The sequence below is a fragment of the Schistocerca piceifrons genome, chromosome 11, assembly GCF_021461385.2.
Source record: "Schistocerca piceifrons isolate TAMUIC-IGC-003096 chromosome 11, iqSchPice1.1, whole genome shotgun sequence".
NCBI classification, from domain to species: domain Eukaryota; kingdom Metazoa; phylum Arthropoda; class Insecta; order Orthoptera; family Acrididae; genus Schistocerca; species Schistocerca piceifrons.
Window position 1 is genome coordinate 10,802,221 of NC_060148.1, and position 27,893 is coordinate 10,830,113.

General features: G+C 42.8%; 1 protein-coding gene across 1 annotated transcript in view; it reads right to left on the minus strand.

Annotated features, from left to right (window-relative positions):
* LOC124720211 overlaps positions 1 to 27,893 on the minus strand; it is a 116,462-nt gene that overhangs the window by 33,920 nt on the left and 54,649 nt on the right. The window contains exons 10-13 of the mRNA XM_047245534.1: positions 19,087 to 19,220; positions 9,458 to 9,703; positions 9,279 to 9,379; positions 844 to 912 (exon numbers count right to left, since the gene is read on the minus strand). Of these exons, the coding sequence (XP_047101490.1) occupies positions 844 to 912; positions 9,279 to 9,379; positions 9,458 to 9,703; positions 19,087 to 19,220 (550 nt within the window). The remainder of the gene's footprint in view (positions 1 to 843; positions 913 to 9,278; positions 9,380 to 9,457; positions 9,704 to 19,086; positions 19,221 to 27,893) is intronic.

Sequence of the window (27,893 nt, forward strand, 5' to 3'; positions counted from 1 at the left end):
AATTTCTAGGAACATCCGTGCAATATTAGGTGGTAGAGATGGGGAAGAGACCAATGCAGAGGACGAAGATGTCTGAGATTTCAATTTAAAAAGCTGCACAAGTCACATTTATTTGAACAGAGAATACAAATTTAAACAGCGTATTGTATTAATATTTTAGTGTAGAAAAAAAATCAGTAAGGAAATAGCAGTCACAAACTAAGTGTTCCCTTTCTCATCTGTAACAAAAAAATAAAAGCAGCACCACTGACCAGCCTGCAAGAGTCCCTCGAGATGTTCACTCCATAATGGAAGCTGTGAGTCCTAGCCGCAAGTGCGAGCCTCGGGTGGCTGCACGTAGGGAGGCAGGGGCGGGGGCGGGATTTGAGGTATTTACAGTTAAGACACAACTGTGTCTGATTTTCATTAAAAATCCACACGGTAGACAGAGCATTGACTTTCCACTTTTTACGAAAGCAAAACTACTATCGATAAGATTCGGAAGCAGAATACGGACTGTAGGTAACTTGTTATGAGTATTTTTAAGTTTACTATCTGACTAGTTTTCAGGTCATTGTTGCATTGGTGGACTAAGTTAAGACTAAACTAAAAACTTTTTAACCATCCCACATGTTCCACACCCACAAGAAACGACTCACTTTTGGGTCTACGGAACAAAACTGTGTCTAATTTAACATAATCTTTAATCTACAAGGGTATGCTTACGAAGAAGGTGGGAGCAGAATGCATAGGGGACCTGTTATTTTTCTTACGCACCATTTCTGAGCGTATTAGCACGGCTGGTACGAATCACCTTCCACTGTGCTGTAAATGATGGCTTCCACAGGACACATCTGTACTTACCGGAGCTGCTTCTTCGACAAATACGGCCTCGATCTCCCGCTTTGGAGATGTGAGTCGGTCAGTTCCCACCTGAAAGAAAGGAAATGAGTAAGTGCAGGCACAACACACAGTGCAACCGACACATCAGAAACTGGTCCACACGACGTAAATGTCAATCGAAAATCTGTGACGGACCCGGATTTCCTCCTTACCTGTAACACGGTCTGCAGTTAACAAATGTTACCCTCTCGTCACTAGTTTTTCACGGGGGTCTGCCGAGTAGTGAAAGTTCAGTTATAAACGCCCAGTACGGAAATCTTTGTCTTGTAATTTCTTTGTATGTAAAATATATCTCTCTATTTACTTCTTTTGTCACAAGCTTTTGGGAAAGATGTTATTACATCACAGTAGTTGTTAATTGTGTAGCATTTTGTCATCAAGAAGATGTGAGTAAATGCAAGAAGTAGGAAAAATGGGTGTACGGATTAACTCACAAATCACCAGTTCCACAGGATGCATACAACATCATAAATCCATCACTTTATGCAAATAAGGGAACGACTAAAATCAACAATACACCAAACCATCAACTTATAAAGAAAAGTAAAATGAATGTCAAGCTTCCCACTCTTGAATAATTTTAAATATGTTGCAACTGCGGTTAAATCCTACATATATTCAACTGAAACAAGAATATTTAATGTGCACGGTATTGATTTTATCCCCACTGATCAAACCATTTAACGCGTTTCCTGCAGTGTATACTTCGTGTCAGGTTAAGCAACATCCCACCACCGACTTGGTTCCCACGGTGCTGCTGGTCTGTTCTGTTCCCACAAACCCCATCCCGAGAGAACCACTGCTAGTAGTGTTGTGAAATCACAGGAGCAAATATCAGTGCCGATGAAAGTTTGCGTCACACCCGGAGGCAACTCCTTACGGCTTACAAACGTTGCTCAATGTGTCGCCTATCTGCAGCCGCGACAGACTCGAACCGCACTAGAGGTAGCATTCCACAACTATTTGCAGTTTTTTGAACGGTGGGCCACAGAATGTTCAAAGGTCGTAACAGCTCGTGCACTGTGTCGAGTTCGCACGGTGCGTCCAGAATTATCGGCCACTTCTTCGACAATTTGGGGTGCAACTGGCCGTCAATCTCTCCGGGGGCAGGGGGGCGGGTTAATTCACAAACGGCCAGTTAATTCGAACTTTCGAGTCACATTCTTCCGCCCCGGTGTGGAAAGTGGACCTCTCCGTATTCCTTTCCACACGTTGATACTCGTGAAGAGTGGCAGCACTAGTGCTGTTTTGATAAAGCAGCTTTGTGATTAAAACCCTGCTCAACTTGTCCAGACCTGAGTGCAACCGTAACGCACACTGTCGCTCGTGTTTCAATCATACTGCTGGCAAACGGGAAGTCACGACACAGACTAGTAACAACACAAATCCTGAAGCACACATTCTGAACATCACTACTGTGCAGTTGGGTACCCAAGCGCTAAATAGTTTTCCATCTAGACTGGCTCAAGTAGCAAAATTTAGATTATAACCACCCTATAAGTTAACAACTGGTAGTCACTAGGGAGCTGAAAATATTGCATTGATTTATGTTGAAATTTGCATCTAATTTTTGTTTGTTCATAAATGATTGGACATACAAATTTAAAACGCTGTCACACTATGTGGGAAGTGTTACATGCTGTTTAAGCAGACGATATTCCACGTTCCTCGTGTAGTGCGAGGAAACACGATCGTGACAGAATAACATTAAGTAGGGAGTACTTCGTGGAACATACACTGTGTGCAGGGAGGTGTGGAATACGAGAAAACGTAACAACCCTGTGGCGAATTGTAAATGGCTTCACCTGCTGTGGGCGGGGCCTTTTATGTTTCGGTGTCACGGCTCGGCAGTGACTTGACAGCCAAAGGACAACCCCACTCTCCGAGAACGAAAACAAAAAACGAGATGATTTTGTAACAAATGAAATATATTGTAATCTCGACAGTCGCGTCGAGCTTTCGAGGTGTATTTTGCACATTATACTCGTTCAAAGAAATATGTGTTTCTACGAGGCAAGTAGTGGATGTGCTTTTTCGTGATATAAAAAGAAGTTACCTCCAATAATGGCTGCAGAATGTGAAGAAGTCAAGAAAGAAAACAATAAATGTGTCAGATTTATGTGGAGTGACAGATCTCGTGAAGTGTTCCGACTCTGCTTCAGTTACAATGAGCAAGCCAATAGCTACACGAAACCCTAAACCGACAAGAAGAAAAATACTTGACTTGTATGGAGACAGGGCTTTGAAAAATGGTTCAAATGGCTCTGAGCACTATGGCACTTAACTTCTGAGGTCATCAGTCCCCTAGAACTTAGAACTACTTAAACCTAACTAATCTAAGGACATCACACACAGCCATGCCCGAGGCAGGATTTGAACCTGTGACCGTAGCGGTCACTCGGTTCCAGACTGTAGCGCCTAGAACCACACGGCCACAACGGCCAGCCAGGGCTTCGAAATTGACTGTTAAAAGAATTGGCGATTTGGGAACTTTTATGACTGGAGTTTGCTTTTGCAAAAGGTTCAAAAGTTTTTTCCTTCCGAAATGGTCTTTGCTCATTTTCTTCTTCTGGCTCTATATAAGCTTCCAACAGATGACTCTTTCTGTTGAGAAGAAGCATCACTTTCCCACCAGAAAACAAAGTTCTTCACTGCTTTAAGACGTCTCTTGACATTATTTTTCTGTTCCCACCCAATTTAGTAATTACAGCATCGGCAGAATATTGATTTTAATCTTTTTTGGGTATTCGTAGCCATCCAACCGACTGCTGACAATGCTACAGATAGAAGTAGGACCAAAAAAACTGTTTTCCACCATTATGTAAGGACTTTCCGTGTGGCCGAAATATGCAGTTTTTGTTTGTCAGTTGGAGAAAGTGTACGCTATAGACTGGCAGTCGGCTACGAGTGTAAGCAAACTAGGATTACGAGTGACAGGTGGGAGAGGGGAGGTGCGAGGAAAGGAGGCGTGCCTGTGTGTCACCGCGACCTGTGCCTCTACAAAAGTACAACTGACACACAGTCGTAGCAACTGCCGACCCGTTCCAGTGTCGTGAAGATCGTAATCGAACTTCGCGACAGCCCAGTATTAGTCTCTTTGGTCGTTTCAAAATACAAAGGGGAAACGACGAGCCACAGGTAACACAAAACATTCGATAACGGCTCCGCCACCACCGACTGTAGAGATTAGCGGTGTAAACATTGTAGTTCACGCCCGACCTCTACAGGTACTTCGTGCGACAGTTCGAAACGTTCGTCACCAAAAACTGCCACGTTAAAAGCGTCTGCGTTATATCGACTTTTTAACTGTGGCTAGCAGATAAATGTACAAGTTTTTTTGTCATAAGATACTAGTTCCCATGGCTGAGTTCTACGTTGCTTTACAGTTTCACAGAAACCATTCAACTCCCCACAACTGATGCAACACTAAAGTACTGAGCATACAGATACATCAGTGGCTCGTGCGCTCTTAGTTTCGCAAATGGGTTCTTAACTGTATTCTTTTCCAAACTGATACACAATGCCAGTAACTGAAACTTGGCCATATTTTTTATATTTATACACAGAAAATAAAGCTACTTCAAACTATCTGCGATTTTATCGTGATATTATTTGCTATGCATTCGTTGGATAATTTAGCATTTTCGGAATCTGATGCAGAATTCAACTTCATATTTACATTTATTGCAAAATGTGAATTTTTTCAGGTCTCTAGTAATCATTCAGATCATGACAATTTAAGATTTTGAAAACAGATTTTCTAAAGTTAAATAATTATTTTGAAATATTCTTTCATTCTATGTTATAGTTAGAAAGGATGAACAAAAAAACCTCACAATACATCTTTTTTAAATATGAGACAGCATATTTGTTATTTATGTTATATCTACTCCAAAAGTAAATCTAATAGTTCTGTCTTCAGTTTGTGTACAAACATGATAAATTGAACTTAATGATACCCTCTTGTGATAAACTGAAGAGGCTGATACTAGCCAAAACAAATTGCAGAGATCATCGTGAAACCTTTTTAGCTGCAGTTCTTAACTCAGAATTCAGAGTTATTGCAAGTTTGTGGAGGAAGCAAGACAACAATAATGGTGACAAATAAGAAGAAGAGTGATACGTGTCGAAAACGGAGCTCTACTTCTGCCAGAATCAGTAGGATCCTCCGTAAACACAATATCAAGTGTGTTTTCTGTCCATCCAACAAGATCGGGTGACTGCTAGGGAGTGTCAAAGACGACCTGGGATTACGGAAACCAGGGATTTACAATATACCTTCTCAATGTGGCATGTCCTATATTGGCCAGACGACAAGAACTGTGGAGATCAGGTGCAAAGAACATCAGAGGCACACTAGATTAAGACAGGTGACTAAGTCAGCCATTGCTGAACACTGTCTAGAACTAGATCATGGCATGAAGTATGAGGATACCAAGATTCTAGCACAAACACCCAGATTTTGGGACAGTGTTATAAGAGAATCGATAGAAATTAAAATGGCTGAAGATCTTATGAACCGTGACACAGGGTACCAGCTAAGCAGAGCCTGGGATCCGGCTCTGGAATTGTTAAAGGAGCAACGGGGCCAGCTGCAACACTACACAAACAGAAGAACCAGAGACATGGAGATGGAAAACGAGCCCCTGACAGACTGCCAGGCGCACCAGACCGAAGATGGAACACCCAGAAGTGGGACTGGTGGGCGCGGACTGCAGAGGGAACATCCAGAGCCGCAGCGGACGAAAAACGGAGCGGCAACGCTCCAACAGGTCGTGGTGAGCGGGCACGGACCGCAGGGGGAACGCTTGGTACCCCAGACCGTAGATGAAACCCCCAGGAGCGGGTTTGGTGGGCGCGGACCGCAGAGGGAACACCTAGAACCGCAGCGGACGGAAAACGGAGCAGCAGCGCTCCAGAAGGTCGCAGGGAATGGGCGCGGACCACAGAAGAAGCGCCAGCAGCCGTTGGTGGAGGGGGAAGGCCATAGGCATAAATACTGGACCAGGTCCACTCGAGGAGCAGTCTCAGGTCGCACCTGATGAAGGTTACGAGCTACGCGACCGAAATATCATGTAAGTACGACGCTGATATCCGGCAGAACACCCGACAACCCAAGATGTCAGGAAGAGATACGACACTTCCGAATGCAGGTAGCTTTGGTTTCTTTCACCTTATAATCTGCTATATAACGAATACGTATTCTTTCTGATTGAATTTCATGTTGCCCACAGGAGAAACTCCAGCTTCACAGAAACACTGTGAGAAATGCACACTCCAACACAAATGCAGATTATTGACTAATATCCATGTCTGGAGACCTGTATTCTTTTACGTCACATTATTTATTATCTTTTATTCTAAAACATTCCAAAAACTATCTAATATTCAAACTTATGAGCATTTAATTATATCTTGATGTATTTCTTCTACATAAACATGATGAGTGTTCAATAAATAATGCAACATATCTTTTTCTCAACCAATTTCAGTTGAAAAAATGCAGAATTTATTGTGCGACATTGTGGAATATTCCCACCTCGGCCCCTATACTTGCACGAGGTTCTAATAAGCGGTCGTTCTATATGTAGCCGTCAATACAGCTGCCATAACAGAGGTGCTTTCCCAGCATAAGGCCGTCATTGATTTTTATTTTGGCAGAAGACTGGGGCACGGCAGATATTTACCGATACTTGCAGAATGTGTACAGAGGGCTGACAACAAACAAAAGCACGGCGATTTATCAAGTGAGGTGTCTGTAATAATGAGGAAGGTCGTGCAAACCTGTCCAATCTCCCACGTGTCGGGCAGCTGCACAAAAGCACAGTGAGTTGTCGGGTGAGGTGCGTATCGTAATCAGAATGAAGGTTGCACAAAACTGTGCCATCTCCCTCCTGTCATGCAGCCGCACACAACTTTGACTCCCGCAATGTCAGAATGTGCGGACACACTCATTCGAGGTGATCGACGGATAACAAACACCTCACAGTGCAACTGGACTGGGACTTCGAAGAGGTTATTCTGTCCTTCCTCAGCTCTGAAGTGTGTTGTGCTACTTTCAGGAAACTGGAGAAATGAATTCAGCATGTTTGTTGCCACAAAAATGCAAACAAACTTCTCCTTATCCGTGGCAACACAAGACCTCACAAGTTCGTGCACCCGAAGGAGCCCACAAAGCTTCACTGGATTATTCCTATTCGTCCACTTTACAGCCCGGATATCACACCTTCTGTTTGGCCCAATAAAGGATGCACTCTGCAGCGAGGAGTACACAGACGGTGGTGAAGATATTGATGCGACACGATGTCAGCTCCGATGTCTACCAGTAGAGTGGTAGCGTGTGGGCATACGTCCCCACCCAGTACAGTGGTGGAAGGCCGTCGCATTGAACTGAATAAAACCGAACTGCTTTCAGAAAAAAATATGTTGCATTACTTATTGAACACCTCACATATTACCCACGATTAAGAATTGATCAGAATCACATTCTGTTGATATAAATGTAGCTGTGGTTTATGTTTATACTGTGGTGACTGGTAGAAGAAGAGTAACACTTACGAGACCCGAGAAACCTCTCGGCAAGATCGTATCCAGTTATTTTTTTTAGGACAATGAGCTAAAACAACAACAACAACAGCACCAGCAGCAACTATGGCACCGAACAGAAAGGTGAGTACTGTTTCCGCTTTTGACATTCTACAATGAATAGTGTTAGCAAAAATGTTGTGGGTTCCTTGTCCTGCAAGTAACTTTAATCAAGTCTATGTCTAAAAATTTCTGACATAATTGTATCTGAACTTTGTCAGTTATTTAACAAGATTTTAATTAACAGTGTACCTGTATTGGCGGACAATGCAAAAAAAATCCTGTATTTTTCACAGATTTCCCCATTAAAAATGCAGTTTCTTCTGCATGAAAATACACTGTACTTCAGGTGAAAACACATTTTTTTGTGTTAACTGACAGTATACTTTCCCTCAGGATTTTAAAAATTATCATTCTTTTGAATGCTTAAGGTCTTATAGACTGCCACAGAACTTCCTAGCAATTTAGAAAACAAAACCCAGCAAACGAACAAAGCGTTTTGGAAAGACCTCAGATGTGCGGCAACACTGTACACTGCATATTTTCATATCACAAAAGTATAAACACATATTCCATCGAGTAGAGTGCGATAGCTTCCGAAACACTGAAATCGAGACTGCGACGCACTTTCACCCCTCGTAGCTCGTGCAAAGCGATTTTGGCAGATAATGAAAGCATATATTCAGAGCTAAGGACACGTGATGTAGTCAGCCAATAGCAACATCACTGGTCAGTAACGCAAACACACTAACAGGAAAAGTTAATAGTTTAAATTAATTTACATACAGTATAGTTACATACAATATTGGCTGTCAAAAATTATTAACTTCTTTCCCTGAGGGTGTGGTTGAGCAGGATCCTAAGAGCACAGCTTCAATTGCAGCAGATCAATATTTCTAACGAGTACAATTACAAATTTCACTGTCGTGCACCAAAAATTTTGCGGATTACCTGGCCAAATACACGGCCTGTAGAGCACCTCGACTATCCCATTGAAAAGCCAATTGTGTGTGAAATTACCCCAGAATTTGACCTGCTTTTTTATTTTTTAGGATAATTATATTTTTTGCCACTGTTATTGCACAATTTGTAGTCTACGAAGAAACTAAACAAATATGAAAAATGAACCTTAAAGCCTGGTCATTTTTAAGGGCATGTTGCCCTTCGGATATATCAAATACAAATGTGCTTGTGAAATTTTAAATAATGGCACAAATGGCTGGCTTCCTGGGGCCAAAATGTTTCTAAGTGGCTGGTCCTCAAAGTGTTAAGTTTCGAATGAGAGTCAAATGCTCTGAGATTTAAGAAATTCGTCACACATTCTGGTACATAACATAATTCATCTTGTATAAAAGGAAATTTGCTTCGAAAGTAACATTTATCAAACCAAACCTCCAATATTTTTCAAAGATCTGTTACAAATGTAAACAACTGTGACGACGTCCTCACCAAAAGTAGTTCGCGTTCGAAGTATTTCTCACTCTTCTCCCGAAAGTCTCCAACACATTTTGCTGTCGGCAGACACTTACGTGTGCACTGTGTTTTGCTCTTGTAAATGGTGCATTTTCTTTGCAGCTATAATTTCATTTTTGTGTTATTCTCTAATTTACCTGAAAACCAAAAATTCCCAGAATTCTAAAAAATTCTGGGGTTTTTCACACACGAAAAAATTCCCGAGTTTTTCCCGGATTTCCCAGTTATCTCTGAGTATTTGTGCCTTGTTAATTGCAGCTAGGACGGGATTCCTATACGAGATGCTTCAGCAGTGCGGAAGTGAGAAAAGACGAGACAGAGGTGTGGCGAGAACTCACCAGCGTCGGTGTGTCGACGGTGCACTCCGCAGCGGCTGCCAGTGCCGGACAGAACTGTGGCCCCCACTCGTCCCGCAGCGCCTGCTGGCCGCGGCCGCGGCCTCTCCCCCTCCCCCTCCCCCTGCCCCTCCCCCTGCCCCTACCCCTACCCCTGCCTCTCCCTCTCCCCCTAACCCCGCCAACGCCCACACTCTGGTCCCGGCAGCCCCTGCGCCGGCGGTCCCACACGCCGAGCTCGCGCAGAGCCGCCATCGCCTTCTGCTTTACAGTCTCCTCGCCGGACGGAGATGCAGGTGTGGAGACTCCCCCGTCGCGGCCCCCGTGCGGCGCGGGCAATGACTCCCGCGGCAGGGGATCCGGCCTGCCACCTTCCGCTCCACCGCGCGCGGGTAGTCCTCGTGACGCACCGAAGTCGGTGCCGCAGTCTAAAACAGTTACACCGCAAACTTCTGAACTGTGATCGCGAACAGAATTTGAAAACAGATGCACCCTGCGACAGTGAGATGTGTAGTGGTTAATAAAAAAGAAAAAGAGAAGAGAAGAAAAGAGAAGATTAAAAATGTGGGAAGAAATGGTGAATAAAAATGGGGTTTTAAAATCGTTAATGACCGTGAAAAAGGGAAAGAATGGAATGCATATCGGACTTCGTATTACAGAACAGTTATCGGACTTCGTGATTCGGAAAAGCTATTGTCGGGGTGGTCCTTGTGGCGTTACTGAGCAAAAGTCAAACCGATTACCACTACAAAAATTATTTGAAAGAGAACAGAGAATAACAAAATGTGATTAACAGGGGGAAATGGCGTAAATAAGAGTTCATCCCTTACCGTGTTAACACGTCCTCTCTCGTGCGGCGTCCAAGTCTTGTTCTCCAAAAATCTCCTGCTTCATTTCTGCGTGAAAAGTCGTAGCTGCTCCGAAATTTTGCAATAAATTTCATTGTCCAGGAATTACTAATGTATACAAATTAAATCGTCTTGATACTGAATGCAATTTATTTTACGTTGCTGCTTCCATCCTCCCAAATTTCATATAAACTTCCACAATACGTCTGCTCATCAATAAGTTTTTTCGTCTTAATCCGACCGAGACTAGCTAATAAGTAAGTTAAGCTTCCGCTCTCAAAGACAAAAGCGGGTAGAAAACAAAAACAGTTACAATTTTAGTACCTTCATTTTCTTATAAATATTTTCTCTGCCATCGAGCGCTCGTACAGCTGTGACGGTATAATTTATATCCGAGGGAACGAGTGTAACACGGCGAAATTCAAAGTCCCGCTACAGATGGAATGGATCCATTCCTTAAATAATTCCTTTTTCCTTGTTTTTTTCTGTTCTACACATCAGATGTGTCCTGTGAATAATGGAAATTTCTAAAGTCTTATTCGTGATTTATTCGAATAGATTTCATTGTTAAATGTGTAGTTTTTAGATTACTAGTGATAACAGTATAATTAGTTTTTGTGGAAACATTTTCATCCGTGAAATAATATCGACCGGCAGATGTTCCGATGCCACAGAAAGAAAAAAATGTATTTGGTTTTATAATCTGTTTACTAAAGTACTTTTGGATACATAATATTTTTGGTTTTCCCACCTGGTGTGTTCACAAATAAGTCGGACAGTTTCCCGACGGGTGACCGAGGCACGTACAACTGTACAACTGTCCGTGCCAGAAGCACGGATTTTTCTATATTTAGTCCACACACTCGTGTAATGACTGTCCCTGCACACTGCTGACGGTCATTCCAAATGTGAACTGTACCGGAAAGTGCAAGTGACGGAACCTGAATGGCGCACTTTTCGGAATCATTTCCGAGGTTTGCTATTAGGAACAAAGAAATAGAAAATGTGAATCTGACTAACCACAAATCTAGAAAATCTCTTAGTCGACTGATTTGAAATTTCGACACCTATATTTATATACTTTTTTTTAAATACATTTGCAAAATGTGTTGCAAATAGCTGTGGCAATTTCTCACCCGTCTTAACGTGTATGACTTTATACTTTCTGAACCATATTTGCCATATTTTAACTATATTTGTCAGCACATTCAGCGATACATTGGATACTGTATGCAAAACGTGCTACAAATACAGTTAGTAGTAACAAAGTAATACATTAAAGCAGCATGTCCGATGCAGTAGTTTTATGGCATGTACGACAAAAATGTAATAAGCAATAAACCTTTCTTCCTTTTATCATTTTGTGGGGGGATAACAGAGAGATAAATTTGCATAAATCTTCGAAATTATAAATTACGTGAAGTTTGTTGCCAACTACTAAGTGCTCTCATTATGAAAAAGTTGATGCATAAATCTGGGTGTTTTCGCGTAGTGCCATCTCACTGTTTATGACGTCATATCTCTTGAACTACGCCTCGTGCTCTTGTTTTGGGACGGCCAGGAGCCTTTCCAGGCATACAGAGAAAAACTCACCAAAGTTTCATCGCAATCAGACGAATGGTCTAGGAATGAGAGGACAAACGTACAAAGAAACATTCATTTTGAATTAACAATACCAGAGAAGGGAAGTTGCTGCTCACCACATAGCGGAAATGCTGAGTCGCGATAGAGGCATAACAGAAAGATTCACACATTTATAGCTTTCGGCCAGTAAGGCCTTTGTCAACAGTAGACACACGCACTCATGCACGCGTGTACGTATGCGACACACACACACACACACACACACACACACACACACACACACACACACACACTTTTCGTAAGGCAACAAGAGAAACACAGGAAAGAATAGAAAGAAGGACGGACATTGAGTATAGTGGATGCAAAAGAATGTAGTTACAAAGGAAAACAGCACAGGGTTAGGATCGAAGAAAAGCTGTCAAGCAAAAATCAAACAATGGAAAGTCCAGGATGGAATGTAACGATACGAGAGAAGGAAAGTTACAACTCACCATATAGTGGAGATGCTGAGTCGCGATAGGTACAACAAAAAGATTCACACAATTATAGCTTTCAGCCATTAAGGCCTTTGTCAGCAGTAGACACACACACACACACACACACACACACACACACACACACACACACACACACACCATTCTCGGATGGAACATTCGCTCAGTATGTTGTTTCCGCACATTTCGCACAGTTCATAATAAATTTCTGCAGGTTTTAGGTTTTTTGCGAACAAAAACCGTATCAGAGACCACACCTCACAACTGGCAGGATTTTCAACCGCACCGCACATTTCAAATTTGAATACTGAAAAAACCAGACGCGCAGAGACATTCCTGCTGTCACAGACGGATGCCGACTGAGCTGCCGAGCACACACACACCAAAATATACGCGATCGGCACGCGCCTAGCGACGTCAAATGGAAATGTTCCCTATTTCTGAATAGCCCTCGTAGTTGCAAGCAGTGCACCATCATTGACTTTCTGATTACAGAGAAAGAAACTAAGAGGCATATGCACAAATGTTCGTGTCGCGTCTACTCAGCTTCTGCAGTCGACAGGAGTACATTTGGTCACCGGGCACAGAGGGTGAGGCCATCAGAAGGCAGGTCAGCAGAGCTCCACAATTACAAAAACATTTAGGCACTTTGTGGTAATAATAGCAGATGAAGAGTGCCACAATTTGCCTAATGGTGATACGTGTAACACAACGAAAAGTGTAAATGCAAACACTATTTTTCCCTTTCATACATTTTTACACACAATAATTTACATAAACACTAATATCACATGTTTAATTTATTTGCTTTCATGTCTTTACACTTCATGTGCTCACAGGTGCAACCTGCAGGACCTCTCAACTTCAATGTTCACTGCTGCAGTGTTTACACAGGCAGTTGCATCACACAGGAAACAACAGTGCTGCTACTCGTTGCGTACTCAAGCAAGACAGTCCTCGTAATATAATTAGTTGCTTTGTACAGGTGCGAAACTGTGCATTATTTAGACTCGTGTAAAGTCTGCGTTAATCAGTGCGTACGCATACTCCGAGGCCGCAAAAGAGTTGGGCACAAGTAGTTCCACACCACAGCCAGTATAGAAAACTTATCGGTGTCTCCGTATTAAGTAATGTATAGTGAAACGAATTTGGAGAAAATACAGGGTGAACATTAACAAAACTGCAGGGACAGATTCCTGACCAAAAACGGAGGGAAGAGGTCCGACGAATGTGTGTCCCGAAATGCACCGTCGCCACCACAAATGGTGATGTCGAACAAAAGTTCATCTTACCGAGTGTCGTACGTTCCTCGGGTGTTGCAGATTAACACGGCGTACTGCAAGCAGCGGAGCGGTCCAGTACTGACGTCGGGAACACGCCGAGATGCCGAAAGGTGGGCACGGCCGAGCGTACGGAAATAGTCGAGAGGCGGCACAGCTGTACCAAAATACGTACCCCCACATACACCGACCACATCGAACATTTCGAGCCCTTCTTGGGTGTTTGTGTGATCACGAATCCTTTCGGACAGACAAATCTGTAGGGTTACGGAGGATCGGGTTCTGCATCTCGACCGTTACCATCTGCTTTGCTGTTCACAAACACCGTCTCAGCTTGTTCCTCACACAAATACAGCTTCTTACAGTACACTGTGTGAATCACACATCCTTCAACACAAAAGGGGCACACGGCATACGGTCAGTGGAACTTCTGTTCGTCAGTGCCATCTACAGTGGCAACGAGGCATTTCCGGACGCGTGTTCGTAGGATCTTTTTTCCTACGTTTCCAGTCAGGAATCCGTCCTGCAGTTTGTCGGTTTTATTAATGCTCGTCCTGCACAGAAAAACTTCGTGTTCTGTATCACCAAAAAAGAGATCTGGAGGGTGAAGTAGCAGCCGTATTAGAACAGATGAAGATCGGATCACAAGACTTTCCCGATACGAGTGAAACGATTCTTTGGCGCGCTATTAGGAAAGTAGGCTCCCTCTAAAAAAAATTCTACAAAAAATCTGTGCTGAAGGAAAACAACCAAGTAGAAGGGAAAAGAGAAGTTCTTGCAGGAAGTAAGAAACGTGTGGAACTATAGCTGGACTATTTATTACACTGATCAGAGTTGGTGTGGTGCAAATCATCCCAGAGAATTTGGATGGCACGAAAAAAAAATGCCTTATGCAACAGAAAATGTATACAATTATCACAAGTTGCGTATTCTGGAGTGGAATACACTGTAAAAGAGGGATTCAAACACAGCCTGATTCTGCAAAAGGGATTATAATGTGCCACACTGACATCAAAGACGGGTTTGACAAAACCCTGGCTTACGTTTTACTGGGCAAAAAGAAGATTCAGACCATTATTCTGAGACGAATGTCACACACTACGAAGAGTGGTTTAGGAGCACTCTCGAATAATTACCAAACAGGTGTGCGATTGTTCTAAATCGGTTCCGTAAAACACTACGATAAATCCTGTATCACGAAATACGTCTGTGATATAGACTAAGGATTCTATAATCGAATGGACGGAAAACAATTATGAGAGCTTCATATAGTACCACAGCATACGAAGAATTTAGTAAAGCAAAGCTACAGGAACACCCACGGCCGTACTTCAGTTGCTAAGAATGTCTTTTGGAAAGTTTACCACACTTAGTGGATAAGGAAATTCAACTTCTGAAGTTGCCTACAGTGCACTGTGAATTTGACATCACTGTATTTACTTGAGCCTCTCCAAAAAAAGGTAGGAAAGGAGAATAAGAATTTTAGACGAACGATACTTTCCAGTCGTGTTACTCCAATCTGGAAAGTGTTCTCAAAAGGGAAGACTCCGTGTCAAACTGAGGCCCAGGTTTATTTTTATTCCGTTTTTAAAATTTACGTCACAGTTTTCTGACCCTACAACACTTAAATTTTACTGTTGTGAACAAATTATCACAGTTGCAAATGAGGCAAGGATTGTGGTTCAAGTCGGCAATTCTGCAGGTGAGTACGGAGAACAATAGGCTCGTTCTCGAAAAGTTCTGGTAGAATGCAAATACGTTTGGGCTAAATGTAACGAGTTTGGGTTAAATGTGACAGCTCAGTGAAAAACAGAAGTGTCGAGGTGACAATAGGCACACACAAAAAGAAGGAAAACTTGCTAGTTTTTGGAGTGGTCCTTTTCTGAACTAGAGTAAAACACACACACACACACACACACAAACACACACACACACACACACACACACACAGAAGTGTGCACATGCAGACATCTACACAGTGCTATGTGAACGCACAGAGCCAATGTCGCATTTCGACAGCCGGGCTAGGTTGTGGTGGGGGTTGTTCCAAGTGGGGTAGGTAGAGAGGTTGAGGATGGGTCGCTACCAGGCAGGCAGTCACTTTGGCGGCTAGGAATGCAAGAGAGAGAGAAAGAGGTGGCAGGTGCACGGGCCACGCACACGGCACACAGTTGTAGCGGTGCACACTGAAGGTGGTGTGGGCCGGGATCTGGGAGGAGCAGAGAGGACAGAGCAGGGGAAACTGTCAGCTGGAGGGTGTGGGACACTGCACTACCTGAGACTGCTGCCGGGACGATTACGGGAGCGAAGGACTCGTCACGGAGATAACTCCCGTCTGCGTAGTTAAGAAAAACTGGTGGTGGACGGCACGATCTGGATAGCATCAGTTGCGAAGCTGTTGTTGTGGTCTTCAGTTCAGAGACTGGTTTGATGCAGCTCTCCATGCTACTCTATCCTGTGCAAGCTTCTTCATCTCCTAGTACCTACTGCAGCCTACATCCTTCTGAATCTGCTCAGTGTATTCATCTCTTGGTCTCCCTCTACGATTTTTACCCTCCACGCTGCCCTCCAATACTAAATTGGTGATCCCTTGATGCCTCAGAACATGTCCTACCAACCGATCCCTTCTTCTGGTCAAGTTGTGCCACAAACTTCTCTTCCCCCCAATCCTATTCAATACCTCCTCATTAGTTATGTGCTCTACCCATCTAATCTTCAGCATTCTTCTGTAGCACCACATTTCGAAACCTTCTATTCTCTTATTGTGTAAACTATTTAGCGTCCATGTTTCACTTCCATACATGGCTACACTCCATACAAATAGTTACAGAAACGACTTCCTGACACTTAAATCTATACTCAATGTTAACAAATTTCTCTTCTTCAGAAACAATTTCCTTGCCGTTGCCAGTCTGCATTTTATATCTTCTCTACTTCGACCATCATCAGTTATTTTGCTCCCCAAATAGCAAAACTCCCTTACTACTTCAAGTGTCTCATTTCCTAATCTAATACCCGACTTAATTCGACTACATTCCATTATTCTCGTTTTGCTTTTGTTGATGTTCATCTTATATCCTCCTTTCAAGACACTGTCCATTCCATTCAACTGCTCTTCCAAGTCCTTTGCTGTCTCTGACAGAATTACGTCATCGGCGAACCTCAAAATTTTTATTTCTTCTCCATGGATTTTAATACCTACTCCGAATTTTTCTTTTGTTTCCTTTACTGCTTGCTCAATATACAGATTGAATAGCATTGGGGAGAGACTACAAACCTGTCTCACTCCCTTCCCAACCACTGCTTCCCTTTCATGTCCCTCTACTCTTATACCTGCCATCTGCTTTCTGTACAAATTGTAAATAGCCTTTCGCTCCCTGTATTTTACCCCTGCCACCTTCAGAATTTGAAAGAGAGTATTCCAGTCAACAGTGTCAAAAGCTTTCTCTAAGTCTACAAATGCTAGAAACATGGGTTTGCCTTTCCTTAATCTTTCTTCTATGATAAGTCGTAAGGTTAGTATTGCCTCACGTGTTCCAACATTTCTACGGAATCCAAACTGATCTTCCCCGAGGTCAGCTCCTACCAGTTTTTCCATTAGTCTGTAAAGAATTCGCGTCAGTATTTTGCAGCCGTGACTTATTAAACTGATAGTTCGGTAATTTTCACGTCTGTCAACACCTGCTTTCTTTGGGATTATATTGTTATTGAAGTCTGAGGGAATTTTGCCTGTCCCGTACATCTTGCTCACCAGATGGTACAGTTTTGTCAGGACTGGCTCTCCCAAGGCCGTCAGTAGTTCTAATGGAATGTTGTCTACTCCCGGGGCCTTGTTTCGCCTCAGGTCTTTCAGTGCTCTGTCGAACTCTTCACGCAGTATCTTATCTCCCATTTCATCTTCATCTACATCCTCTTCCATTTCCAAAATATTGTCCTCAAGAACATCGCCCTTGTATAGACCCTCTATATACTCCTTCCACCTTTCTGCTTTCCATTCTTTCCTTAGAACTGGGTTTCCATCTGAGCTCTTGATATTCATACAAGTAGTTCTCTTTTCTCCAAAGGTCTCTTTAATTTTCCTGTAGGCAGTATCTATCTTTCCCCTAGTGAGATAAGCCTCTACATCCTTACATTTATCCTCTATCCATCCCTGCTTAGCCATTTTGCACTTCCTGTCGATCTCATTTTTGAAATGTTTGTATTCCTTTTTGCCTGCTTCATTTACTGCATTTTTATATTTTCTCCTTTCATCAATTAAATTCAATATTTCTTCTGTTACCCAAGGATTTCTACTAGCCCTCGTCTTTTTACCTACTTGATCCTCTGCTGCCTTCACTATTTCATTCCTCAAAGCTATCCATTCTTCTTGTACTGTACTTCTTTCCCCCATTCCTGTCAATTGGTGCCTTATGCTCTCCCTGAAACACTGTACAACCTCTGGTTCTTTCAGTTTATCCAGGTCCCATCTCCTCAAAGTCCCACCTTTTTGCAGTTTCTTCAGTTTTAATCTACAGTTCATAACCAATAGATTGTGGTCAGAGTTGTGAAGCAGCCGGTGGAAATAGTGTTTCCTTCTCATCCTGTCTCAATAGTCTCCCCTGACCCGGGGCTGCAGGCGACTTTTCCGAACTGTCCCCGTGTCCTTTACCCACACCCCTCGTCCTTTCCCTCCTGCCAGGAGGAGGAGCCACTGGCTCTGAAATACCTCTGCACACGTGTTCTCCTGCCACCACTTGGCGAGTATATTTTTTATCTATCCAATTACACTATATTTTCAATTTGGGAGGTGTCTGTCACAGACAGCACTACACGTTACAAAATGAACACAAACAAATATAATACTCAGCTAGCAGCGAACAGAGCCACACACCCAAACGATTGACTTCGACGAGAGAAACTTGTAGAGGTGGCCAAATTTTGCTATCTCGGAAATAAAATTAACGAAGGAGGAAGGGAACTTCCGAAAGACTGGATACGAACCTGCATTTAATAATCCGAGTGCTCCATTACTTCTTCGGAATGTTAAACTTCACCAAAGCCAAATATCCGCTGGATATGAGGTTTCCCGACAGATTATACGACGCTCCCAAAATTACGAGGCATTTTATTTGCACAGATTAGCAGACTGCCACAAAGCACGAGCCTGCAAAGAAGAAGAACCGTCGCCGAATTTCATTCTAACAAGTAAAATTTCTGAAATCATTTTGAGTGACTGAGTTACGATTGTGTTTCCTATTCTGAACGATCGATTGCTCGAACGAATTGAGAACTACATAATTACACAGATAGGAGGAAAAATTACACGTCGTGTTACAGGAGACTGTCCATCGTGTGGGATTACACAGTAAAAAATGAATGTGTCTTGTAGCCAGTAAATGAAAAGGTGTATAATAAAGAAAAATGAAAAAAAGAGAATCGTGCCTCACATTTTAGGGCAAGACCCGTCACCAGAAAGTAGCCGAAAAGACAGTCGAAGGAAGGAATTGCTGCCGCAGATCGTCTACAGTCGGGAGGTGGCAGTTATGCCGAAACACAGAGGAGAACACAGTGAAGTGACGGGAACGGACAGCTGCGACAACGCAAAACCTAGAGAAGAGACACTCACTGTGGTCGGAGTCTTCACTGGCAGATACGTCATCCGGGTTGGCATCGGGCTCCAACTGCGTCGCCTTGGAGGTGATGATCTCGTTCTTGTGCGCCTGCACCATGTGCCTGTTCCGAACGCTCTGCTGCTCGAACCTAAGGCACAGCCGGCAAGTTTGGTTACTTTTTATTTATTTATTCATTGGGCAGATGGAGGGAATATTTTGAAGAGTTGCTCACTGTAGGTGAAAATACGATCAGTAATGTTTCAGATTTCGATGTACAATGGGATAGGAATGACGATGGAAATAGCATCACATTTGAGGAAGTGGAGAAAATGGTCAATATATTGCAGTGCAATAAAGCGGTTGAGGTGGATGGAATTAAGTCGGAACTCATCAAATACAGTGGAATGTCAGGTCTTAAATGGCTACACAGGATAATTGAAATGGCCTGGGAGTTGGGACAGGTTCCATCAGACTGGACAAAAGCAGTAATCACACCAATCTTTAAACATGGAAACAGAAAAGATTGTAACAACTACAGAGGTAGCTCTTTAATCAGCGTTGTGGGTAAAATCTTCTCAGGTATTGTTGAAAGGAAAGTGCGAGTATTAGTTGGGGACAAATTAGATGAAAATCAGTGTGGGTTTAAGCCTCTCTTAGAGGTTGTCAGGACCAGATCTTTAGCTTACGGCAAATAATGGAGAAGTGTTACGAGTGGAACAGGGAATTGTATCTATGCTTTATAGATCTAGAAAAGGCATATGACCGGGTTCCTAGGAGGAAGTTATTGTCTGTTCTACAAGATTATGGAATAGGAGGCAAACTTTTGCAAGCAATTAAAGATCTTTACATGGATAGTCAGGCAGCAGTTAGAGTTGACGGTAAATTGAGTTCATGTTTCAGAGTAGTTTCAGGGGTAAGACAAGGCTGCAACCTGTCTCCACTGTTGTTCATATTATTTATGGATCATATGTTGAAAACAATAGACTGGCTGGGTGAGATTAAGATGTGTGAACACAAAATAAGCAGTCTTGCAAATGCGGATGACTTAGTTGTGATGGCAGATTCGATTGAAAGTTTGCAGAGTAATATTTCAGAGCTAGATCAGAAATGTAAGAGCTATGGTATGAAGATTAGCATCTCCAAAACGAAAGTAATGTCAGTGGGAAAGAGATATAGACGGATTGCGTGCCAAATAGGAGGAACAAAGTTAGAACAGGTGGACAGTTTCAAGTACTTAGGATGCATATTCTCACAGGATGGCAACATAATGAAAGAACTGGAAGCGAGGTGTAGCAAAGCTAATGCAGTGAGCGCTCAGCTACGATCTGCAAGAAGGAAGTCAGTACCAACACTAAGTTATCTGTGCACCGCTCAATCTTTCGACCAACTTTGTTGTATGGGAGCGAAAGCTGGGTGGATTCAGGTTACCTTATCAACAAGGTTGAGGTTACGGATATGAAAGTAGCTAGGATGATTGCAGGTAGTAGTAGATGGGAACAATGGCAGGAGGGTGTCCACAATGAGGAAATCAAAGAAAAACTGGGAATGAACTCCATAGATGTAGCAGTCAGGGCGAACAGGCTTAGATGGTGGGGTCATGTTACACGCATGGGAGAAGCAAGGTTACCCAAGAGACTCGTGGGTTCAGCAATAGAGGGTAGGAGGAGTCGGGGTAGACCAAGGAGAAGGTACCTGGATTTGGTTAAGAATGATTTTGAAGTAATAGGCTTAACATCAGAAGAGGCACCAATGTTAGCACTGAATAGGGGATCATGGAGGAATTTTATAAGAGGGACTATGCTTCAGACTGAACGCTGAAAGGCATAATCAGTCTTAAATGATGATGATGATGATGATGATGATGATGATGATGATTCATTCATTCATTTATTTAATTTGCATGCAACCATAAAATTTGTGGCTCCCGCAAAACTTAAATAATGGCAATGCAATAATTATGGCTGAAATAAATGAAATACAAAACACCTTGGGCCGTCTTATTACTATTTAGCATATTTATTACCCTAAACTTTCTGTGCTAGTGCTTCTAACAGAAAGGTCACATCATAATACATCAGATTTCCAAATTAACATTCTATCAAACAATATGAAAACTTTTCTCACACAGGCTAGAGATACTGGCCTCAGTATTGCTCGATTTGCACATTATCTACCAATATTTTCAAAAATTTTTTACAAACTGGGTAACCTAAAGTATTGTGTTATAATTAGGTGAAATATTTTCATTTGGTATACACAATTACTCATGTGGCTCACGTTTTACCACCAGGAGACAATTTGAGCACAAATTGCCATCCAGATACCCCTAAAATATTTTTTTCATTTCCCCCTTCATCTTCAAGTAAATGCAGAGAATCTATAACTCTGTAGCATTACCGCGGTCAGCTTTCAACTCACTTAATACTGCCAGTAAAGGAAAATGATTTAGATTTTCTTCTGGATTGGTTCCCTCCAGAATTATTTCTGTGTGTTGATAAGAAATGAAACCGTACTGTTAAACATCACCAAGAGGAATACATTACTGATTGAACTTTTCTAGCACCCTACAAAACTCAGTAATGCCGTTGTTTGTAAAATCAACCATTGACAAAGAGTAATAAGCTATATCAAACTTCTAGCTGTTCTAAGTTGACGCAAAAACTGAAGTATTGTTCCAATTACTGAGAACAAATTACAAGTTATTAATAGTTAGGGGTAAAATACAGGGAGCGAAAGGCTATTTACAATTTGTACAGAAACCAGATGGCAGTTATAAGAGTCAAGGGACATGAAAGGGAAGCAGTGGTTTGGAAGGGAGTGAGACAGGGTTGTTCAATCTGTATATTGAGCAAGCAGTAAAGGAAACAAAAGAAAATTTTGGAGTAGGTATTAAAATCCAGGGAGAAGAAATAAAAACTTTGAGGTTCGCCGATGACATTGTAATTCTGTCAGAGACAGCAAAGGACTTGGAAGGGCAGTTGAACGGAATGGACAGTGTCTTGAATGGAGGGTATAAGATGAACATCAACAAAAGCAAAATGAGGATAATGGAATGTAGTCTAATTAAGTCGGGTGATGCTGAGGGAATTAGATTAGGGAATGAGACACTTAAAGTAGTAAAGGAGTTTTGCTATTTGGGGAGCAAAATCACTGATGATGGTCGAAGTAGAGAGGATATAAAATGTAGACTGGAAATAGCAAGGAAAGCGTTTCTGAAGAAGAGAAATTTGTTAACATCAAGTATAGATTTAAGTGTCAGGAAGTCGTTTCTGAAAGTATTTGTATGGAGTGTAGCCATGTATGGAAGTGAAACATGGACGATAACTAGTTTGGACAAGAAGAGAATAGAAGCTTTCGAAATGTGGTGCTACAGAAGAATGCTGAAGGTAAGGTGGTTAGATCACGTAACTAATGAGGAGGTATTGAATCAAATTGGGGAGAAGAGGAGTTTGTGGCACAACTTGACTAGAAGAAGGGATCGGTTGGTAGGACATGCTCTGAGGCATCAAGGGATCACCAATTTGGTATTGTAGGGCAGCGTGGAGGGTAAAAATCTTAGAGGGAGACCAAGAGATGAATACACTACGCAGATTCAGAGGGATATAGGCTGCAGTAGGTACTGGGAGATGAAGAAGCTTGCACAGGATAGAGTAGCATGGAGAGCTGCATCAAACCAGTCTCAGGACTGAAGACCACAACAACAACAACAACAACAACAGTTAGAAAAGGGAGAATCTGCAATATAACATTATCAAAACTGTGGGATAAGCACACAAATAGTCATCGAGGAACGCAATTACCACGCACACTGATGCACTGGAACGCACTTACATGTTATCACAGAATACAGGACAAAATGTCTTTGGCTATATCACTGTTCTGACACTCAGGAATATGTAAACTAGGTTTGGTAAAAAAGTGTATCAGAACCAAAAAAAGGAAAAAGTGGGACTATCATCTTCTGAAAGTAAAATACCAGGTGGTTACAATTAAACTTTTCGTATTTAACATGTTATAAAATGGAAACTAATTACCATACGAGGAGCTGTCCAAATCGATCTGGGCTCCACGCAACCTGCACCTACTTCCTGATCCTCCCCGAGCTCTCCCACTTGCCTCCCTGAGGAAGGAAGGGACTAACAGATTAGACAAGCTAGCTATACAGGGTCAACCAAATCTACAGACAAAATTATGCAGATTTTATGCATACATACTGAAGCGGTGAGTTAAAATTTGTACCGAGTTCAAGAATCGTACCCAGCTCTCCCATCTACTAGGCAGGTTTGCTAGCCACCGAGCCATCTCGGCACAGCCATTCACGCGACTGCAGGGATCGCCCCAGAACTCCTTCCTCCTCGACCCATATTCTCACTGCCGTGCCAGTCTACTTTGAATTCACCCTTACACACAAAGAGATTTACTGAGGCTCTGCACGTTCTGGAATAGCACCACAGCATCAAACGTAAATGGGGGCCCCAGCCTGAAACTCAGGAGCAGGCAGTTATACAAATGAAGTGACACAGTTTCAGAGACTTTACTGGTCTCACAAAAATACGATTTTAAGTATACAGACTGAAACAGAGAGTGAAAATTTGTACCGAGGCTCGCCGCTTCGGTCTGACTGACTGACTCCGTGACACTACGGTCCTCTGAGGACCTCGGCCTCCTCAATCGCAGATTTCCCATCGTCTCGGCCTTCGGCACGCCTGCGCCACGTTCTCGCTCCCACTGCTCTCGGATCGCCTTCCACATCTGGCCGTCTCACACGCGATCGTCCTCTCTTCTACCACCAGGATGTCCCATCACCGTCTTCTTCCTCGGGAGCCTTTCTTCTGTCATACACTGGATATCTCCTAACCATCTTAGCCTTCCCATTTTGATTGAGGTTACCAACTCAGGTTCTTTGTACAGAGCCCTTATTTCTTCATTAGTCCTAGTTATCCATATCTCTCCTCCTTTTACAGGACCAAAAATCTTCCTCGGCACTTTCCTTTCCCACATATTCAGTTTCTTCTCCAAAGCCTCCGCCAGAACCCGTGCCTCGCTGCCCTATACGAGAACTGGTTTGATCACTGTATTGTAGAGTGTCAGCTTTAGTTTCCCGCTCATGTTCGTACTTTTGAGCACGGTATACCGTGCTCTATACGATCTGTCAGCAGCCTCGATTCGGTTTGTTATATCTGCCTCCACTTTGTTTTCTGATGTTATTACTGAGACGAGATAAATAAACCTATCTACTCTTTCAAAGTTGTACCCTTCTAACTGTAGATCATCTGTTTTTCTTCTGTCTCTCTCAGTTACCATATACTTAGATTTTGTCTCACTAGTTTCTAAACCGAGGTTCTCGACAGGAGCTCCGAACTCTTTGAAGGCCGATGTGAATGCCTCCGTTCTTCTATCACTTATTACTACATCATCTGCATAGGCTAAGATTTGCAGAAGTCTATTGTAAATATGCCTCCTGGATTTGTGGTTACTGATCTTACTGCATTCTCTAATACCAGGTCGAACAGTACTGAGGTAACAGGTCTCCCCGTCTCAGTCCTCCTTCCGTCGGGAACGATCTCTACAGACGTCCCCGAACTTTAACCTCGCTTTTGCTGTTTTCCAGGGTCATCTCAGTTAATATTATTAGCTTATTAGGAAATTTGAATGTCCGCATTGTTTCCCGTAGTGCTGATCTTTTAACTCTGTCACAGACCTGTTTAAAGTCTATAAAGAGAAGTTCCAATCTTACGTTATATTCTTAAGTCTTCTCCAGCATCGTACGTACTGTAAAGATACGGTCAGCTGTAGACCTCTCAGCTCTAAAATCTGCCTGGTGCTCGCCTAGAATCTTTCCTGCTCCTCTACTTACACTCCTCGTTACAGCCGTAGAAAGGATTTTACAGACAATACTAAACAGAGATATTCCTCGGTAGTTCTTACACTGCACGCATGATCCTTTCTTATGTATAGGGTAGGTGGTTGCTAATGTCCAGTCCTCTGGCATTTTCTCTGTTTCCCAGGCCACTGTAATTATTTTACGTATCCTCCAAACTAATATTCCACCTCCGTGATTTATCAGCTACACCGTTACCGGGTCGTGTCCAGGAGCTCCGTTATAATTACTCTTAATTCTTCTATAGATGGTGGTTCTGTGTCCACTGCATCATCATCTCCATCCACCTCTTGTTCTTCTTCAGTTTCTTCTCTAGCCCCTGCATTTCTCTCTTTACTGACAATGTGTCTGTTTGGCAGTAACACTTCAAAATGTTGTGCCAATGTTTCTTTTATTTTTCCTTTCCAGCTATCAAATTTCCTGACTCATCTTTCAACATGTCCATCCTTGGCTGATATCCTCTCTTTATTTATCCCACCCTATAAAACAATTTCCTCCTCTGCTTATTTTCAAAGTTCTGCTGTATTTCATCCATCCTTTCCCTTTCCTCTATTCCCTTTTTAATCCGCACTAAATTATTAGCTACCCTTCTCTTGTCTTAAAACATTGCCACATTATTTTGTGTAGGTCTCCGTAACATTCTTTGTCGAGCTCCGTTTCTACCATCTAGCGCCTTTGAGGTCTCCTCGTCAAACCGTCAGTTTCTTTTCTGTTTTCCTCTTTCTCTGAGAAACTCTCTTTGTTCCCATCTTACCTCTCGCACTGCCGCAACACCAATTCGGTTTGTCGATAATTCCTCCTCGAGCTTCCTACTGGCTCTCGCCTGAAAGATTCTTCTCACAATCAGTGTTCCGATACACCAAAATTGTTGCCATCTGACGTGCCTCGGTTGTCGTTAAGTCTGAGACAGTCCGTTTCTCTCTGCGAATCGGTTGCCGAACAATGAGATTTTTTCCGATACGAGATCGTTAGCACCACGATCGATCCCCAACCTGGAGGACCCGGATTTGTATCGGGTTTACTCCTTCGGGGAGATTGGCTTCACCGTGCCTCTAGAGCCCTGCCCTATGTTGTAGGGAATTGAAAATGGCAAGGAAAGGCTCAGGATAGGACAGGACAGGAAACAGGATCGATAAGTCGCCGTGGGACACACCTCGTCCGGCTCCTCCCCTTCGGCCTATCCGGCAAGCGTGACCCTGCCGGTAGCTACACTACTGTCGGCACAGCCCTCCGGATCCACAACACACAAACCTCTTCGCCCACACGGACAGTGCTACGTTAAGGCGGAGTCCCTCGAGGAGGCACCGCTTCAGTCTATATAGGGGAAGGCGGGGCAAGACGGGGAGGTGGGGTAAGACATGGAAGGGCTATAAGCTGCAGTTAGAGTGCTGCCATCTGTGGATAGCTACGTCAACATCATCAATACACAGGTCTCAGTGTGTCGACATTGCTGAACCTTAGTTTTGCGGCGGTTTCTGTGAGCTTTGCAAGGTACGTACAATTGTTATTCTGATTTGCAATGTTTTACACATTTCGAGATCCTAAAACATGTCTTTTGTGAACATTTGTCCAGACTGCATATATAGCACTGAACAGTACGTCTTATTAACAGTAAACTGCTGTGTCAGTAGTCAATGTTCACTAAATAGTGATCATGTAGGCATAACATAACCTAACAGCACGGTAGGGGGCAAGATGGGGAGCTTCCCCGTGTCGCTCCTACTATTTGTCGAACCATTACGTTCTTATCGTCTCATGTGTTTACCTCGCTGCGGGTTTTGAACACTTAAATTATAAATTGAAGTTTATTCGGCAAAGCCTTCATTCATTCAGCTACGGCAGCCGGTGTGGCTGTGCGGTTCTAGGCACTTCAGTCTGGAACCGCGTGACCGCTACGGTCGCAGGTTCGAATCCTGCCTCGGGCATGGATGTGTGTGGTGTCCTTAGGTTAGTTAGGTGTAAGTCGTTCTAAGTCTAGGGGCTGATGACCTCAGATGTTAAGTCCCATAGTGCTCAGAGCCATTCAGCTATAATGCCCACAGCAGTGAACAGGTTTCGGAAAACAGGCATTTGGCCTGTAAACAGAAATGTGTTTCAGGAAAGTGATTACCTTCCCTGTTCAACTACAGACATTCATCAAGCTCACACATCTGAAGTTACAGAAACAGAAGACCAAATACCAGAGATGTTGTCCAGACGTAAAATACCTGAACAATTAACAACCGATGATCAAGCCTCTGTTTCGTCTAACTTTCAGGTTACCAGCCCTGAAATGGTGTTAGCTATTCCAAAGGTGGATAAAAAAAACCAAAAGGAAACCATATAACAGGTGTGGAAAACCCAATGTTTTAACCGAATCTCCTTATATGAGTGAACTATCTGAAGAAACTAAACGAATAGGAGTCCCCAAACGTGCTGCATGTAAACAAAAACTCTTCTCAAAGACGTTTAATAAACCTGGGATACCACCAAAAGGACATAATGACAACAAAAAAGAGACAAACGTTACTGACATCTTAACCACCCCTTCATGCTCAAGGGATAATAAACTGAGGTCGAATGACAACGAGGAAGAGAGTGAATAATGTTTGTACTGCTATGACTTCTCTGAAGGAGGCTGGATACAGTGTATTAGGTGCGGACGATGGGCCCACGACACTTTTGCAGGGATTGAAAGTGATGATGACGAGGCTGTCCACACTTGTGTACTATGTGAAAATAAGAGGCCTAAATAAAACTTAATACCTGATTCTACAATTCGCAGAACCATGTTTCGAAACCTTATCGTCACATGATATTGTTATTCCAGTCCTTATTTAAGCTTTAGAGATGAATTCATGCTAGTTCCCCATCTTACCCCTGTAATGTCTCTTGCAGCGGTCTCTCCGCGATATTTTCAGAAATTTTATAAATTATATAACTCAGTACATATCTCGAAAT